The sequence below is a fragment of the Mesocricetus auratus genome, unplaced genomic scaffold (assembly GCF_017639785.1).
Source record: "Mesocricetus auratus isolate SY011 unplaced genomic scaffold, BCM_Maur_2.0 Super-Scaffold_100008, whole genome shotgun sequence".
Taxonomy (NCBI): domain Eukaryota; kingdom Metazoa; phylum Chordata; class Mammalia; order Rodentia; family Cricetidae; genus Mesocricetus; species Mesocricetus auratus.
The window spans coordinates 77,125,202-77,145,150 of record NW_024429192.1 but is presented as its reverse complement, the minus strand read 5'-3'; the positions used below and the strand labels follow the sequence as shown (position 1 = coordinate 77,145,150).

The following is a 19,949-nucleotide window of genomic DNA, read 5'->3' as shown; positions in this document are numbered from 1 at the left end:
GATTTTTTGGTCCTTTCATGTTTGACCTAGTATGAGTTCCTCTGATGTAATACTATGCATCATCCTAAGTGGCTGACACATAAAAGTTTCTTGGTAAAAAGTTCTGTCCAAGAGAATTTCATCCCTAAGGTGTTATTTTATTTAGTTTAGATGAAATCATGGGGCCTTCAGCTAAGGAAGACCAAAAAACATTTTGTATCTTGTTTTTATCTTGAATGAAGTGTCTCAGATGGAAAGCCTCAGGGAAGAAGGTATTCCATAATTCTCTAGGGGACAAGAGGAGGGTGATCAGAAAGAATTCGTGGTGAACTCACACTTATTCATCAATAAAATCACAAACATGTATGCTCACAGACATATGAGCCATCTATATAGCTGTATATATGAGGACTGTGGAGCCCATTTTCCCTATGGTTATAACTTGTCAGGCATGTCTGTTGACATGATGCTACCTTGGATTTTCACTTTCTGCCTCCTGCAGACCCCTGTCTGTCTGTGCCTGTTCAGTGACTCTCAGTGCATAAGGAGCATGCAACATGGTCTATACCATGACGGAAACGTGCTGATTGCTGGGTTTGTTCCACTTTATAGTTATCACTCCAACCCGAGAGGAAACTTTGAAGCAAGTGAATACTATCTTATCCAGTATGTATGATTTAAAAAATTATTCCTTTTCATAATGCAGTGTTTATCTGCTCTCACAGCAGTGTTGATTCAGAGCAATATTCTTTGCACTTCTCACTTGGACTTTCCCTTGCTTCTAGTAACAGATCTCTTCTTCAGCACTTCTTCCCATTCACTCTCTTCTCCGAAAGGAGAGGAGAGGGCTTTTATTTTCCACATTCGTTGCTCTGCATTTTTCTGTAGCTGCTCAGGTTTGGTATTTCTTTAATGTTATTTCTGCAGAAGGAATATTTATTAAAAGTACTTAGAGAAACTTTCAAAGTTAGTTGTGCACCTGTGAGAAGAAATGCTGATAATGATTGCATTGATTATAAATTTCATTATGCGCCATGAGGGTGACCAACATCACCTATGCTAGCTACTACTGATTTGGGAGTAGAAATCTGAAAATTTGAGTTAGACTTTCTTATTTCCCATAAAATGCCATTAATGATTCATGCTTTTATCTAATTGTTTGTCTGCTACTCCTTTTGTTTTTTTAAATGTTGCCTAGTTTAATTGTTTTATTCAAAAGTTCCCAGTATATATTTGCTCATTGTTAAAGACATGTTCACATGCACACATTGACTGTGATGATAGCCATGGAGGTGTGCTTAAGTCAGTATTAAATATGAAAGATTGGGGAGATAGTGTCAGAAAAATTGGTTGAATTTAATAATCCTGGAAAAGTAAAATAACCATATAGGAATATTTTAAAAGAAGTAAGATTCATTTTGTTCTATGTAGGCATTCATATGATTGTAAAATTCATGTATTAAGGATGTGAAATGGAAAAATATAGTTTTTACTCATACGTGAACACAAAATGGCAAAACAGAAGTGCATAACCAGGGTCCAGGTGGGAATCAAAGGTTGGAAAATTACCATTTGTGTGCACTTCACTTTCGGAAGAAAGGGTGGAATTTGGTCAATGTAATTCATTGTGTTGCTCAGAAAATCAACTTTGCTGAATCATTTGAGTGTTTCTAAGTTTTTAGCTCATGGATAGGAAAGGTCACTAGGTATTCTTTGGCAGACTTCTTCTGATGTATGAATACATGCATATCTGTTGTATATTTATGGGAATGCATGTGTCAGTGTCTGTGTAGGGTGTATCTGTATGTGAATGTATGTATGTATGTATGTATGTATGTATGTAATTGGATTTTTCTTTGGGTCACCAGCTCACTCCCAAATAATGACACGGAAACTTCTTATTAATCATGGAAGTTTGGCTTATGGTTTAGGCTTGTTCCCAATTAGCTCCTGTAACCTAAATAGCCCATATTTTTATTAATCTATGTTCTACTATGTGGATTTTACCTCTATTGCATCCTGTGTATCTGACTTGTTTCTTGTCTGGCTGGCTTCTTTGTCTCTCTACTTCCCAGGGTCCTCTCTGTTCCTGCAGTTCCTGCCGATACCTCTGCCTGGCTATTGACCATTTAGCTCTTTATTAAACCAATCAAAAGGTACCTTGACAAAGACACATCTTCACAGTGTACAAAATGTTTACTCCATAGTGTGTGTGTGAGTACAGTGTATGCACACACACGTGTGCAGGGAGACAGGGTGCAAAAGTATGGAATTCAGAAAACCACTGATAGGAGGTATTTTTCTCATTTACCATGTTGGTCTTCAGGGTAGGATTCAGGTTGTCAGGTTTGACAGCAGGTGCATTTATCTCTTGAACTAACCAGTCCAGGAATCTTTTTTCTTTTTCTGTTTTATTTTGATGTTTGTTTTTGGGGCAGTATTTTTGGCTGTCTGAACTGGCTATGTAGACTCATGTAGCCTTTGACTTCATAGAGATGCTCCTGCATCCACTTCTGAATTGCTAGGCTTAAGTATGGCCACCAAACCTGATCCAGGAATAATTTTTTATTTCAACTAAGGTCACACAATTAAGGCCCATTCCATGAGCTGGAATCCATCCATACCCAACATTACCAAAGTTGTAAAACACTTGAGCATAAATAGATCATGGGCATTATGGAAAACCGACTACAGTTATTCTAATTAATGGATAGAGCTATGGAACAACTGCAAGTGTCATGTTTTTATACCCATAGATTCCTTGTGAGAGAAGCTTCTTATAACGATACTCAATACTATATAGGGAAAACAATATATTTATTTACCAGAGAGAGAGAGAGTCACACAAGCTGGGAGTCAGAAGCGTGGCTGGCTTCCAGCAGAAAAAAGGGAAGCTCCTTTTCCTTTCACTTCCTTTTATCTCTACCTTGACCCCGCACTGTTGGGCGGGTAGCTTTGTGGCATTGACTCCTACAATTCCCCTTTTAGTCTAAATAGGAGATTTAAATTTGATACAAACTCAAACATATACAACATATATACATAGAGGGTGATACTTAATTTATAATCTACTTATCCTAAACTAAACATATCCATTCCACCTGAATTCTAAACTTATCTGAAAGGGATGCCTAAGTCTGAACACCTCCTTCCAGTTCCAACCCTAAAATAATTGCAAATTACACTAACAGGTGTAAACTATCCTCTTATGTCAATAGTAGGGAGAGGGGACGTGGAATTCTCAAAGTTACTTCCTGCTGAAGTGGGACGATGACAATCATGGGGACCTGTGGGAAAAAATTGTTAGTATAACAAGAGTCTTAAATAGGTCGTTTTGCAGGAGAGGCTTGACTGAAATTCCGGATTAGATTTCTGATTTTGATTGAAGCTCTTGTCTGAAGCTCTGATCAGATTGTAGAAGATGCACTGTATCAGTTCCTTGGCCTGACGATGTGTCGAGTGATGTAGTTCCAAGCTGGTTTCAGGATGGTGCCTGTCAGGTGGGGTCGATTGATGTGGGGCAGTTTAGATGTATCCAGTCGAATCAGGCGGAGTCGGGGGAAGTGAATCCACATTCTCTTTCTGAAGCAGTTGAAGATCACTGTCAAGAAATTCCTTTGTCTCTAGAAACAACTGAAATATTAATGTTAGCACAGAAATTCTTAACTTCAATGTGTATGAATACTGGGAAAGGCAACCCTAAAGAAGATAATACACATGAAGGAGATTAGCGTTTTAGAAAATCAAATATACACAGATGACAGTCCCCATATATGTATATCTTTTTTGATGTTGTTTCTGTCTTATATCAATGGCTCTTTGATATAATACAGAAAGTCTGAATTGCATTTTAACAATATGCTTGGGTTTAAAGCAGGAGAACTAATCCAACTCCAAAGCCAGCAATAATTAAATGGATTGGGACTTAGGCATATTAAGAAGTGGAAGAAATAGAAATTATAATAACACAATACAGAGATGTAGACATTGATAACACATCACATTATTGCATGTTTGGTGGTCCTCTGAGTAGCTATCCTTTCTTCTTTAGGTATCCATATACCTAGGATTTTCTAATTGTCCTGTAAAGACACAAACAGAATACTTCTCTTTCCTTTTATGAGGTCTCCTTATGCTTAGCAGACCTTGTAGATGAGCTGTCATCCTTCCTCCTCCTGAGACGTTTTCTGTTCTGATCGAATCTTAATTAATTTAGATGGGATCCAAAGCTTTTCTTCTCCTGTGGAAACAAAAGCATAGCCCCTTCCCCAACGTAGCACATATCCTGGTTTCCAGACTGAGGTCATAACATCCTTAAAATACACTGGTTGGTTCAATTCAGAAGTCTTCTCTGTAGTCCAGTGTCTTTTCGCTGCAGTTTGTCCTTTTTCATCAGCATTAAGAAAATTCAATGTTAGTAAAGCATTATGTAACCTGTGTTTAGGGGTCTTTGTTCTCCCCGGCTGTTTATGAAGCATCTCTTTTAAGGTTCGGTTAGATCTTTCAATCACTGCTTGTCCTGTGGGATTGTAAGGTATACCAGTTACATGTTTTATATTATAATATTTGAAGAATTGTTCCAATTTGCTGGAGACATATGCTGGAGCATTGTCAGTTTTTATCGTTTTAGGTATACCCATAACAGCCATCACCTCTAAGAGGTGTGTAATAACAGAGTCAGCCTTTTCAGAGCTGAGGGCAGTAGCCCATTGGAATCCTGAGAACGTGTCTATGGTATGGTGTACATATTTTAAACTGCCAAATTCTGGGAAGTGAAATACATCCATTTGCCAAAGTTCATTTCTATGAATACCTTTAGGATTACAACCTGCTGGTAATGGAGTTTGATTATAGAAGGAGCAACTGGGGCAATTTTTTACTATTTCTTTGGCTTGTTGCCAGGTGATAGAAAAATCCTTCTTTAAGCCTTTGCTGTTGACATGGTGTTTCTTATGAAATTCTGAAGCTTCCAACACATTACCTACTAACAAACGATCAATTTCATCATTGCCTTGTGCCAGAGGACCTGGCAAACCTGTATGGGACCTGATGTGTGTTATATATATAGGATGAGTCCTGTTTCTGATGGTTTCCTGTAATTGTAAAAATAATGAGGTTAATTCTGTACTATCAGGAACAAATTCTGCAGTCTCAATATGCAAGACAACTCTTTCCGCATACTGAGAATCCGTGACTATATTGAGAGGCTCTGTAAAGTCTTTAAGTACCATGAGAATGGCATATAACTCTGCCTTTTGTACAGAGTTGTAAGGGCTTTGAACTACTTTACTTATATTTCCTGATTTATACCCTGCCTTACCTGATTTGTTTGCATCCGTGTAGAAGGTAAGAACTCCAGAAATAGGTGTTTGTCTCACGATACGTGGAAGAATCCAAATTGTTTTCTTTATGAATTTAATTCTCTCTGTTTTGGAATAGTTATTACTAATAGTTCCCAAAAAGTCACTACAAGTTATTTGCCAATACTCATTATCTTTCCATAAGGAGGAAATTTCATCATTTGTTAAAGGTACAATAATTTCAGCTGGATCTTTCCCAGTCAGTTGACGAAGCCTTAACTTACCTTTTAATATCAAATCAGAGATCTTTTCAATATATGTTTTCAATTTTTTATTCTGTTTATGTGGCAGAAATACCCATTCTAGTATGATGTCTTCCCTCTGCATTAATATTCCTGAGGGGTATTCTCTAGATGGTAAAATAACTAGAATACAATCCAGGTTTGGATCCACACGGTCCACATGTGCTTCTAATATTCTCTTTTCTACCCATTCTAATTCTTTTTCAGCCTCAGCTGATAGTACTCGTGGGCTGTTTAGATCTTTATCTCCTTTTAAAGCCATTTTCAAGTGTTTCAAATCATGCCCTTCTACACCGATAATTGTCTGTAATTGAGAGAGTTCACCTAATAGTTTTTGAAGATCATTAAGAGTCCGGTAACGATCTCTTCTAATCTGTACTTTCTGTGGTCTAATTTTCTGAGCATCTATTTTATAACCTAAATAGTTAATAGAATCTCCTCTTTGTATTTTTTCTGGGGAAATTTGTAATCCCCAGCGAGGCAAAGTTTCTTTTACTGCTTCAAACATCTTTTCCAATGTATCCTTATTTGAATCAGACAATAATATGTCATCCATATAATGATATATTAACGAATGTGGAAATTTTTTACGAATTATTTCTAGAGGTTTATTCACAAAATATTGACACAAAGTTGGACTGTTTAACATACCTTGAGGTAGTACCTTCCACTGGAATCTCTGTACTGGACGGGAATTATTATAGGTAGGTACCGTGAAGGCTAACTTTTCTCTGTCGTTTTCTTGTAACGGTATGGTGAAGAAACAATCTTTTAAGTCTATAACTATAATTGGCCAATCCTTAGGAATTAGAGAAGGTAATGGCATCCCAGGTTGTAGAGACCCCCATAGGCTGAATTACCTTGTTGATGGCTCTAAGATAAGTAACCATTCTCCACTCACCAGACTTCTTCTTGACAACAAAAACAGGTGAATTCCATGCACTAGTTGATTCCTCAATATGTCCAGCATGTAACTGTTCCTGAACTAACTTCTCCAAAGCCTCTAACTTCTCAGATGTCATAGGCCATTGACCCACCCAGACGGGTTCATCTGTCAGCCATTTTAAGGGTAGAGCTTTTGGTTGCTCTGTTGCTTTGGCACTAGCATCTTGCTTCTGTACAGCCTGTACATTTGGCATCTGTTTTCTGTACTGCCTCACTATATTCTTTGTACCACTAAAAGCTTGTCTGTAATTCCTAGCTGATACAGGAGGAATGTTAATCTGTGTATTCCATTGCTGGAGTAGATCATGACCCCAGAGGTTTATAGCAATATCTGCAACGTATGGCTTTAACCTTCCTCTCTGTCCTTCTGGCCCAATAAAGTCAATTCATCTAACACTCTGTTTAACTTCAGATAGGGTTCCAATCCCTAAGAATTGAACATTAACCTCTTTTAAAGCCCAGTTGTGTGGCCAGGACTGCTGATTAAGGATAGTGACGTCACTTCCTGTGTCCAGTAATCCATAAATCACCCTATTATTTACCTTAACTGGTAGCTTGGGTCTATGATATTGTATAGAAGTTTGCCAAAATATATGTTTTGTATCTCCTCCTGATTAATTGATTCATCCTCTGGAGCTAATGTATTGTCCAGTGCCGTATTATTTACAATGGGCAGTGGATCTTCTAATTGTCCTGGGTGAGGCTGTCCTCCACTGTCACTGGGAATGACCGGATAATCTCTCTTTTTGGGGCTCGGTTGAGCCCCTGAGTTCCGATTTTTGGCTTTAAAGATCTACCTTGTCTATCTGTTGTGGATCTGCATTCATTTGTCCAATGCTGGCCTTTTCCACACCTCCTGCAGAGACCAGGAGGTTGAGGCCTTCTGTTTGACACATTCCTGGTAGAAGCATTATTCCTAGGAATGCGTTGTCTACAATTCCTACTCAGATGTCCCATTTTACCACAATTAAAACATCTAAAGTTTTGATGTCTTTTGAAACTTCTAGAGATTGCTTCCCCAACCCAATTTGGTGTCTCCTCTTGGGTAGGCCGTATTTCATCCTGATTCCTCCTAAATCCTTTAGAAATGGCTTCTCTTATCCAAGTTCCTGCCTCTGGATTGTCATACTCAACATTAGTTGTACATAAGACCCATTCCTACACACGGACTTTGGACTCCAATAGAACAATGTGAGGTGCACTCTCACCCTGAACTCTTGGGAAAGGGTCTAGGCCCTGCCCTATATGAAATGACACACTATGGACACCCCCATGGAGGGCCTCACCCTCCCTGGAGAAATGAGGGTATAACGGGGGGGGGGGAGGGCACGGGAGGAAGGGAGGGAATGGGAGAGGGACCTGGAACTGACTTGTGAAGCAACCTTGATTCTTATCTAAATTTAAACTGGAAAAAAAAAAGACCCATTCCTCCAATGGTGCTGATCTTACCTTTAATGGCCACAGTATCTGTTTGTAATGTGGGTTTGCATTCTCATAAGCCAACGATTCTGTAAGAAGTCGCCTAATATTAGGATCAGTTATTTGTAAATCTACTGCTCTGGATAATCTTTGTAAGAATTCAGAGAATCTTTCTCTCGGACCCTGTATCACTTTTGAATATGCTTCAACTCTTTCCCCTGGTTCACGAACCTTATCCAAAGCATTTAGTGCTGCTGTTTTGCATAAATCAAATGTACGCTCATCATAACCAGCTTGGACCTGCGGGTCAGAAAATTGCTTCTCCCCCATAATCTTACTTTCAGAAGCATCAAATCCATCCCTCAAACCTTGAAGTTCAAGGGCCTTGGCTTCCTGTCTCCACAAAGCTTTCCACCGTATTTGAGTAGACTGGTCCAACACTGCAGATATTAAATCATTCCAATCTGAGGGAGTTATCTTATTGGTCGTAGCCCATGTACTTAGTAACTGTTTTACATAAGGGCTGTGGACCCCAAAAGTCATTATCGCATTTTTAATGGATTTCATATCTTTCATGGGAATAGGTTCCCATTTCTGTGTAGTGGAACCAGATTGGTGCCTCCGTGATGATGACCTTTCTACTACAGTTACTGGAAAGGCCACCTTAGGATGTCTAGTAGCCGTATTTCGTTTATATCCTAGTGGCCTAGCATCCATTGACTCAACTTCTGATATTTCAGAGGATGTATCTTCTAAAGATTGAAATTTTGCAACCATATCATCCTTTAAGTCTCGTATTTCCTGCATTAAAAATTGTTCCAATTCCTTGGACTGTTCATTGAGGTCTTCTATTTCCTCCATTAAAAATTGTCCCAAGTCCTCAGATTGTTCATTAAGGTCTTGGATTTTCTGCTTTAAAGATTGTTTTAACTCTTTGGATTGTTCAGTTAAATGAGATTCCAAGCTTTTCATACCATCCTCCCTAAAAACTCCAAAGGCATCTATTTTTCCTTCCAGAAAACACATTCGATCTGCTAGATTGCCATTATTATCAGACATAGATTGAATCGACCCTGCTAATTTTGAAAATTCCTCCTGGTTAGATTCCATCCTAGCCATAAATGTAGTGGACATCGAATTGAATGCGTCTCGAAGGTTGTCCTGGTCAAATTTAACCAAATCTCCTTGTTCCTGAATTTTTAACCCTAACTTTTGAATTGACTCTGATAATTTGGAAAGTTCCATCTGATTAGACTCAGTCTTAACCATAAATGCAGTAGACATTGAATTAAATGTAGCCAAATCCATTTGTTCCTGAATTCTTGACTCTAATTTTTGAAACATTAGCTCATGTTTCTTCCAAGTGATTATATATATTAATACACTAATCACAAGCATGGCACACATATACGTATGAAAAATATCATAATTGTGTTTTACTGCATAATCCATCGTATTGTTAATGAAATCTCTAAAATCCTGCAGTGTTAAATTATCTGCCATGTTATAACTAGATGTTCTTACCATCAATCGGTGATTCCTAAATTGGAAAAATTCACCTCCTTTATTATCTCAAATTAAAATACCTGTAGTTACCGTGCTTGGCCAGCAGATGGCGGAGGTGTACTGCCAAACGCTACCTCTCCGCGGAAAATCGGATTCTCCCCAAGGAACCTGTGAAAACTTAATGAACAGATTCGGGCAGGCAGATTCACCGCACAGCAGTGGAGCTTGCAATGGCTCTGGTAGCTGCTGAGGCAGTGCAATGTAGAATTAATCAGGCACGAGAGTCCCTGGTTCTGTGTGGCTTGGCGGTCGGCAGGGGGGGGGGGTGCCGGAGGCTGGGACTTGCGGTGGTCTGCAACTGCGAGTTGCAGCCGTTCCAAACGCTGGGCAGCGGCGGGAGCGCGGAGCGATCGTGGGGGGGGCGGGGGGGGGGCAGCTCCGGGCGCGGAACGGTGGCCGGGGGCGCTCAGGGGCCCCGAGGAACAATGGCGCTGGGCCCGCGGGGCGCGCTGCTGCTGCCGCAGCTGCTGCTGGGCACGCTGCAGGTGCCGGCGGCGGGGGACGCCCAATGGTCATGCGCAGGGGCTGACTGTGTCCGCGCAGGGTTGCTTCGGTGTCCACGAACGGGCGAACAGCACGCGGCAGCTGTGGGCAGCAAGCGTGGGGGCGCTGGACGGCAGAGGGTCTGAACAGCTTGGCAGCCAAGGCGGCAGCGGCCGGCGGGGCAGCAGGGCTTGCAGGGAAGGGAAAACAGCTCCGCGCGGAGAGGCCAACTCCTCTCTTCGCGGTTCAGCTGCAGGTATGCGCAGCGGCAGACTGGGGTGGGCCCCACAGCACACGTGGGAAGAGTGGCGGAGCTCCGAACTCAGTGGAGACCGTGGCAATGTAGCCTCCGCGGCGGGGGCGAGCCCCGCTGAGGTGCCAATTAGCACTCACCTTGGGGGATGTCGATTTTAGGTGTTTTCCAAGGCGTGGGCTGTAATTCCAATCCACTCCTGTCACCAGATATAACGATACTCGATACTATATAGGGAAAACAATATATTTATTTACCAGAGGGAGAGAGAGTTGCACAAGCTGGGAGTCAGAAGCGTGGCTGGCTTCCAGCAGAAAAAAAGGGAAGCCCCTTTTCCTTTCACTTCCTTTTATCTCTACCTTGACCCCGCCCTATTGGGCGGGTAGCTTTGTGGCATTGACTCCTACAGCTTCTTCTTGCGATAAGTGTGAGAGCAGTTTTGGGAATAGCCTGGATTGTTTGAGGGTTTCCTTGTGGCCTCTTTGGGCACCAAATCAATGAGATATAACCCACTCATTGCCCTGGACGTGTCATCTGGTAGTGAGGGATATCCTGGTGGGGTTCTGCTGTATCTCCCATTATTTGATGATTCCACTTCAACTTTTTTCATATTTGTATGTATTTACTGTAGTAGTATTCATATGACTCCTCAAATGGCCGATAGTTTTGGTGTATCTCCTTGCTTCCTTTCACTCCTCTTCTCTCAGTTCTCCCTGTTTGATCCTCCTGCTAGCTTCCTACAGATATCCATAATTATCCATCCATTCTATTTCCTTTTAAAAGGAAGATCCTTCCCTATCCCCAGTCCCTTACCTTGTATTGAAGGTCTGTGATTATAGGGATTTCACCCTGCTCATTAAAGGCTTTCAGTCACATATAAAGGAATACTTACCATATATTACACTTTCCCATTCACAGCAGCCTCAAATAAAATAAAACACCTTGGAAGAAACCCAAACAAGGAGGTTAATGACATCTACAATTAAAACTTCCAATCTATGTAAAAAGAGATTGAGAAAGACACTAGAAAATGGAAAGATATCTCAAATTAATGGATCTATAGAATTATTATTATAAAAATGACCAGTCTACTAAAAGCAACTTACAGATTTGTTATAATCTCAATCAAAAGATGTACAGTACTCTTCACAGAAATAGAAAAAAACCCTAATATTCATATGGACCTAGGAAAAAAATCTCCGAATAGCTATAGTGTTCTTGTGCAAGAATAATGTTGAAGAGGTATTCCTATCCAAGACTTCAAGATACAGTATAAAGCTATAGAAACAAAACAGTATCATCCTGACACAAAAAGTAGATGTAAACCTATGAAACAAAACAGAAGATCCAAGCTTGAGTATTTGTAAATGTAATTACCTGATATTTGACTTGGAGGCAAAAATCTGCTGGAGAAAAGATAGTATGGTGTCTTTTCAACAAATGTTTTGGCAAAACTGATGTCCACACATAGGAAAATGAAATTAGACCTTTATCTATTACCTTGCACAAAATTAGATCCAAGTGGATCAAAGTCCTCAGTTTAAAACAGGAAATATTATAATTCCTGGACTAAAATTTAGGCAATGCTCTATAAGTTTTAGGCATATGGAAAACCTTAACGAATGGGACTCTATTTCCCCAGGAATTAAGACTGATAGTTGACAACTGGAGCTCATCAAAGTAAAAGGTTTCTGTAAGGAAAAGAAGCAATTGGGCAAAAAAGAAAGCCATGGAATAGGAGAGAATCTTTGCCAGCTATATGTGGGACAAAGAATCAATATCCAGAAAAAGAAAACAAAGAGTTAAGCAATCATGTGATACAGCTATAAGATGGTATAGGGTTCTAAGCAGATTTCTCAATGCAAACAATAAAAATAGCTATGAAATACATCAAAAGTGTTCATCATCATTAGCAACTGGGGATATGTAAATTAGAAGAACTATGAGGTTTCATCTTATTTGGATAAGAATTGATAAAATCAATAAAACATCTTATAACAAATACTGGCACAGTTGTGGGATTTGCTGGTTATATTTGACTCCTTTACACAAACATGTGTATCTGGGAAGAAGGGATCTTAATTGAGACAATGCCTCCACAGGTTTATGTCTTGTCAAGTCTGTGGTATAGTCTGTTGATTAATGATTCATGAGGAAGTTCCTGCCCATTTTGGATGATTCCATATCTGTTCCAGTGGTCCTGGCATATATAAACAACAGATTGATGAATTCATCAAGAGCCAGATAGTAAGCAATATTTGTTCATGGGCTCTAGTTGGTTCCTGTCTTGGGTTCCTTGCCAGACATCCTGGACTACAAGCTATAAGAGGGAAATAAACCTTTGTTCCCAAATTTCCTTTTGACCACTGAGTTTTACCACAACATTAGAAACTTAACTAAGGCTGGAGGAAAGGGAAAACCTCTTTCACTATTAGTGAAAATTCAGATTGGCTCAGCAAGTCTAGAACTCTGTGTAGAACCATAAAAAGCTTAAAATTAAGTCTACAGCATGAACCAGCTATACTATTCCTCAGCATCTGCTCAAAGGAATCAAGGTCCTACTCCACACATATTTGCTCAGCCACTATCATTGTGACCACATTTACAGTATGTAGGGAATTGCAACATCCTAAATGTTCATTAGATAAATGGATAATGAAAATGTGGTACACATATACAGGAGAAAACTATTCAGCCATAAATAAAAATTTGCAGTTAAATGGTGCTCCTAGAAAATATTTTATTGAATGAGATATCCCAGGCTCAGAAAGCCCAAAATCTCATCTTCTCTTTCATTAGAACCTCATTGCTCCAAATCTTCAGATGAAACTCTACAACATGACTTACCGCAAGAACCAGGGTAGTATAAAAGGCCCATGAGCAGGCTTGAGAGGAGAATAGCAAGATGAGGGTGATGTGAGGTGGGAAATGGAAAAATATGTAGGGGATGCTCCAACTGGGGAGGATGGTGGGAGGTCAAAACACAAGGGGAAGCGGGGTCAGGGCAAATAACACCAAGGTTGTTTGAAAAAGCCTCAAGGAACCTTATTGTTGTATATTTGCCTAAAATCATGCACAATACATGTAAGTGTATGCTACTTGCTCTGACAATGCTTTCCACAAAAACCATAGACTGTAACAAAAGTCCCAGTGCCAAGAACAAGAAATCTCATTTTCAGTAGTTTATCAGTGTAGTCTAAGTGACTCCAAAAATGTATAGAGTATGACTGCTGCACATGGTTGCTTCTCAGAGATTAAAGTTAAGCTCCTATTGCAAAGGTACCACCTAAGGACACAGAAGTCTGATTTTGAAGGACAGATCTAATCTGATAGCCTCCTTCCTGTGGGGATTCAGTCAGTTGCTTTTACATATTTGTGCATACGTATACATATGTACATATATGTAATGGTAATAACTGAAGAAGAGGCTATTGCTTTGATTGAGAGTGGGCATGGAAGGAGATGGAAGGTGGGAACTAAGGATAGTCTGGAGGAATTAAAGAGAAGGTAGAATGTTATAAAATTATGTTTTAATTAAAATTTCCTATAAATAAATATTTAACTGCTATCATACAGAGTTCAATTTACCTGGATACTCTACAAAACATTGCCTTGGGCCAAGCATGGTAGCCTCATCATTTAAGCCAAGCACTTAGGAGGCAGAGGCACTGGGATTAGCTTTGAGTTTCAGGCAAGCCTGTTTTACTTGATGAATTCCAAGCAAACCATGACTACATGATGATACTCCATCTGAAAAACATTTAAACTAACAAAAAGTACTTTGTATTAGTAAAATAGGTGTGTTAATCAAGATAGGTTTGTTTTTCAACTGAGTGTGGTGAAGTATGCCTTTAATCCCAGCACTGGAGATGTAGAGCAGATGGTTCTTTGTGAATTTGAAGTCAGCCTATTCTATCCACTGAGTTCCAAAACAGCTAGAACTGTGTAGAGAAACCCCACTTCACAAAAAACATTGTTTTTAAAATAATTATGGAGACTAAATATCCAAGGCAGCCGAAGATTTGTTGTATTTTTTTTTAGGTATGGATTCACAGAGAGTATTTTGTGGTGTACCCATACATGAAAGTCAGATAAACAAAACACCATTTGACCAAATTAATGACTCACTCAAGGATTTTGTTTAGACTATCTAGATACTATGTCCATTGTGATTCCAAATACTCATGTAAAATTGTTAAAATATTAGTCTGTGGAAACCCAAACTTCAAATAAAAAAGCCATTGAACCAAAGTTGCAAGTATTTGTGGTAAGACTGTTCTATAAAATGTTGGTATTCTATTTATGCAGATTTCTGGAAAATAACTATTTGTTTGTTTTGGCCTTGTTATTTGCCACTGAGGAGATCAACAGGAACCCACATCTTTTACCCAACATATCTCTAGGATTTGATCTCTATAATGCTCTAAACAATGAATGGAATGTCCTGCAGGATGCTTTTATTTGGCTCACAGGACAGAGAAGAATCATTCCTAATTACACTTGTAGAAGGGAAAGTAAGGTAGCTGCTGTGCTTACAGGAACATCATCAGCAACATCCTCACATATTGGGAGACTGCTGGATCTCTACAAATTCCCACAGGTGAGGGAGGGGCTGTAAGGAGTAAGAAACCAGATGTCTCCAAATGTAAATGAGAGAGGTTTGAATGACTCATCTTTCAAATGGAAGAGTCAAGCATTTGGTGATACAACCTCAAATACTTTGCTTAGGGCAAAGAGGAAGAGGCTGGAGTTGATAGAGAATTTTTGGAACTCAGCATTGTCAGCAGTTCTCTGCAAAACTCTCAGGAAGTGACAGAAGACTTTACAATAGTATGAGCAGACTGTTGTCCCTATTATTTCCAGCTGGATATACAGGAGCAAAAGTGCTTTTATGCCCTTATTCTTCCTTATGTTTACAATTTGATTTTCCCTTCAGCTTACATTTGGATCATTTGATGCCATCCTGAGTGATCGAGGCCAGTTTTCTTCTCTCTATCAAATAGCATCCCCAGACACATCTCTTCCATTTGGCATTGCTCTGATGATGGCTCATTTTAACTGGACCTGGGTTGGGTTGGTCCTCACAGATGACCACAAGGCATCTCAGATTCTATCTGATTTGAGAGGAGAAATGGACAGAAATAAAGTGTGCATAGCTTTTGCAAAAATGATTCCAGACACTCAGTTTCTCACTCTCAACTCTCTCATGAAAACTCGTGTGCAGATTCTGGAATCATTGACAAATGTGATTATCATTTATGGTGACTATGATTCCCTAAAATTTTTAATATTTACCTTATCACATACTTTACTGACAATGAAAGTCTGGGTCTTGAAATCACGACTACATGCTCCTTCCTATTCTCATTCACATGAGTTCTTGGTTGACTCATTCCATGCAGGTCTCATTTTTTCACACCATCATGCAAAAATTCCTGGTTTTAAACATTTCATGCAGACAGTTAATCCTTTCAAATACCCAGAAGACAATTTCCTTGCTATTTTGTGGCATCAAAACTTCAATTGTTCTTTTTCTCAACATGATTGTAAAATTGTGGGTATCTGTCTACCCAATGCTTCCTTGGAACAGTTGCCTAAGAAAAATTGGGAAATGGGCATGACTGAAGAGAGTTATAATATATATAATTCTGTGTATGCTGTGGCTCACAGTCTTCATGAGATGATGTTTAGTCAAGTACAAATTCAATCTCCCAGGAATGTGGAAGGAAATGTCTACCCCTGGCAGGTAATATCCCTTGCTGTGTATTTTAACTATAGCAGCATGGCATTTTGGTGTATTATAAAAGACCTAAAACACTATTGCAGATTTTATTATCTTTAACCAAGTAGCACAGACCAGGTTTCATAGAAATCAGTACAGACCCTTACACCACTATCTCCACTGAATAGGGTGTCATTAGCACAGAGGGAATGTGTATAAGCAAACACCTAGTTCGTTTTACAAATTTCATAATATTCTCATGGTATGAAAACCCCAGAGCCCCCCAATGTTTCTCACAGCAGATACAGCAGGACTAAATTCTCACATGTCAAAATTCTGTTACATGTGACTACAGTGGTTGCTACCTAAGTGGTGATTTAATTATCCTCTGGGTCATGACACTCAGGTTTTGTACACAGAAACTCTGACTATAGTTCTGAAATAAATGTGTGTAGGTACCTAGAATTTCAAGGAAATTGAGATTTGTCTGAGTCAAAATTTATTACTTCCTTTTCAATGTGTTCTTGCCAGTGTTTCCTATTCAAATTGAGTGACATTCTAGAAACATGATGTTAGTTCCATTCTCCTAGAGTATTTTTTGATTCAATGCCATTAATAGGTGGGTTTAAGATGAGTTTTAAGACAATGTGGGGCTTTAAATATTCTGCGTCTATTAGATGTCTCTGGGATCCAGTTCTTCATAGGACCCTTCATTTTTTTTAAAGCTTCATCCCTTTCTAAAGAATACTCATATCAAAAATTGTGCTGGAGACAATGTGGTTTTGGATTTGAAACGGAAAGTAGATGCAGAGTATGATATTCTCAACTTCTGGAGTTCTCCAAGAGGTATAGGACTAACTGTGCAAGTTGGAAGATTTTCTCCAAAGTCGCTACAGGGCCAACAACTGATTTTGTCTCAGCATATGATAAAATGGCCAACAGGACTTACAGAGGTGGGTTGGATCTTATCTCAATTTTTTGATCTCTATATCAATGATACAAATATGTTTATGGATGAAATGACCCTTGGTTGCTCACTCAGGGTCTATGTATATATACAAAAGAACTGCCAATATTAGGGATTTTAAGTCATGTCTTTCTTATCAATGTGACTATTTTCAAATATATTTTTTCATGGATACTTACTTCATGTCATAAATACAATGCCTTTTAAATAAGAATTTATTTTTGTGTGAAAATCCTAAAAGTAGGATTAATTTGATATTTAGTTTAAGAAATATTATCCATGGTCATTTGGCCTTTTCCCTTAAAGCCTTTAAAACGTTTATAAGCAACGTAAGGAGGATAGTTTTTAATTTTTCTCTCAGATTGAGTTGTAGTTATCATAGTGGATAAATACATGCCTGCAGAAGCTAGAGAGAGCAGATCATACACTTCCACATTCAGGAAGCTTGGAAAAATGAATGTCACTGCTCATATCTCTTTTATGTCATTTAAAGTCATGCATACATTACTGTTGGGATGTGTCCCATGAATGCAGGTGTTTGCAGAATTCGGAAGAGAATGTTGGATCCTCTAGAGAATGTATTGCATGAGCCACTGAATGTGGGTACTAGGAAACAAACTCTGGTCTTCTGGAGGAGCAGTATATACCAATGGCTCTGATTTTATCCATAGTTTTCCCTGCCAGTTTCTTTTTCATTCAGTATGGGAGAATAGATTTTGAAATGATGCCACATGCTTCCAGAGTGTGTCTTCAAGTATCAAGTTTCCTAATGTAGAAAATGCCTCATAGAAACTCCCAAGGATTTGTTTCTGTGTTAACTTCTAAATTCTGTCTGGGTGACTATGGAGATTAAGCATCAAAAATCAGAAAACAGCTGTTCACCTCAGTAGAACGGAAGTACACAGACAACATCTGTCTGGGGTCACAAACATTTCCTTCTAGACATGTTCTAAATGAGCTAAGTTGAGCCTACTTAGCCCTACCTCTTACAATTTCCACAATTCTGCAATAGAATAGCTGTCTTTGGGGCAAGTCTTTTAACACATGGACCTGTTGATGAATAGCACAGATAAACCATCTTCAGTTATGTATATAAAATTTATCACTCAGTAGTTCTATTTTAAATAGTTTTATTGCATGATTTAATCTATAGAGTTATGAGCATTTGTTAACACATGTCTAATTCTCAGATTCCCCGCTCTGTGTGCAGTGAGAGCTGTGGTCCTGGATTCAGAAAATCCCCCCAGGAAGGGAAGCCTAACTGTTGCTTTGACTGTACAACTTGTCCAGCCAATGAAATCTCCAATGAGACAGGTAGATGGCAGTCTCATTGAAAAATTTCTCATCTTTTTATGCTGTTCTGCAGTAGGTAAGCAGATGGACAAGTTCCATCACAGAACAGCAGAGAAAATTCTTTTACTGACTTGGAAGTTTAAGTTTGCTTTTTGCCAAGATGGCAAATGAAACAAATGTGAAATGTCTGGCTACTCCCAAAACTGAAGCCAATGTGAAGGCCTTGAAAGAGAAAAAAGAGAAGCACTGAGAGTAGTTCACAGCCATGAAAGAAAATCCACATGTCACTGACCATCCAGTAGCCCAAGATCATGTGTGACTGGATCAGGAAAAGAACAGACTTGCTCAGTTTATATACCAGTAACGAAGATGGGCTGTAACCATCTGCAATAATTAGTGATAGAGAATTAGGAATGGTGAGGTGTGGAGGACTGATTTTAGAGTATGAAACAACAAAGAGTTGCATTAGATAACACTCTAAATAGCTGAGAGGTAGTTTAGAGCAAAAAGGAAACCTGAGCATTGACTTATGATGACTTTCACTTCTGCCCAGATATGGATCATTGTGTGAGATGTCCAGAAAGTCATTATGCAAACACAGAGCAGAACCACTGCCTTCAGAAAACAGTGACCTTTCTGGCCTATGAAGACCCTTTGGGAATGACACTTACCTCCTTGGCCCTGGGCTTCTCTGTACTTACAGCCAGTGTTCTTGGTGTCTTTGTGAAGTACCACCACACTCCCATTGTCAAGGCCAACAATCGGCGTCTCACTTACATCTTGCTCATCACTCTGACCTTCTGCTTTCTCTGTCCCTTGCTTTTCATTGGCCATCCCAACACAGTCACCTGTATCCTGCAGCAGAGCACATTTGCAGTTCTGTTCACAGTGGCTCTCTCCACAGTCTTGGCCAAAACTCTTACTGTGGTTCTGGCCTTCAAGGTCACTGTTCCAGGGAGAATTGTGAGGTGGATAATGACATCAAGGGCCCCTAACTTTATCATTCCCATTTGTACCATCATCCAAATTGTGCTCTGTGGATTTTGGCTGAGCACCTCTCCTCCCTTTATTGATTCTGATTCTCACTCTGAACATGGGCACATCATCATTGTGTGCAATAAGGGCTCAGTTGTTGCCTTCCACTGTGTCCTGGGATACCTCTGCTGCTTGGCACTTGGGAGCTACATTATGGTTTATCTGTCCAGGAACCTACCTGACACATTCAATGAAGCCAAGTTTCTGTCATTCAGCATGTTGGTGTTTTTCACTGTCTGGATAACCTTCCTCCCTGTCTACCACAGCACCCAGGGAAATTTCATGGTGGCCATGGAAGTCTTCTCTATCTTGGTTTCCAGTGCAGGGTTTCTTGGCTGCATTTTTGTCCCCAAGTGCTATATTATTTTGTCAAGACCAGATAGGAACTTTCTTCATCACATCAGGAACAAAGGACATTCTAAGAGAAATGTTCTTCAAACTTAGTTCATTTCATTCTTAATTAAATAACATTCTATAAGCCATTCCAACAGCATTTTTATTTTAAATTTAAATTTAAATTAGAAACAAGGTTGCTTCACATATCAATTCCAGGTCCCTCTCTCTTTCCCTCCCCTCCTCCCATGCCCTCCCACCAACCCCTCCAATATCCCCTCATTTCCCCAGGGAGGGTGAGGGCCTCCATGGGGAGTGTCCATAGTCTGTCATTTCATCCAGGGCAGGGCCT

At 39.6% G+C, this 19,949-nt stretch overlaps 1 protein-coding gene across 1 annotated transcript; it reads left to right on the top strand.

Annotated features, from left to right (window-relative positions):
• The first annotated feature begins 442 nt into the window (after positions 1-442).
• Positions 443-19,708, top strand: LOC101844413 (vomeronasal type-2 receptor 116-like). Its single transcript, XM_040751451.1, has 7 exons — positions 443-626; positions 9,641-10,127; positions 14,556-14,847; positions 15,184-15,993; positions 16,695-16,922; positions 18,127-18,250; positions 18,783-19,708. The coding sequence occupies exons 1-7, from the start codon at positions 443-445 to the stop codon at positions 19,706-19,708; spliced, it is 3,051 nt and encodes a 1,016-aa protein (XP_040607385.1).
• Positions 19,709-19,949: the final 241 nt, after the last annotated feature.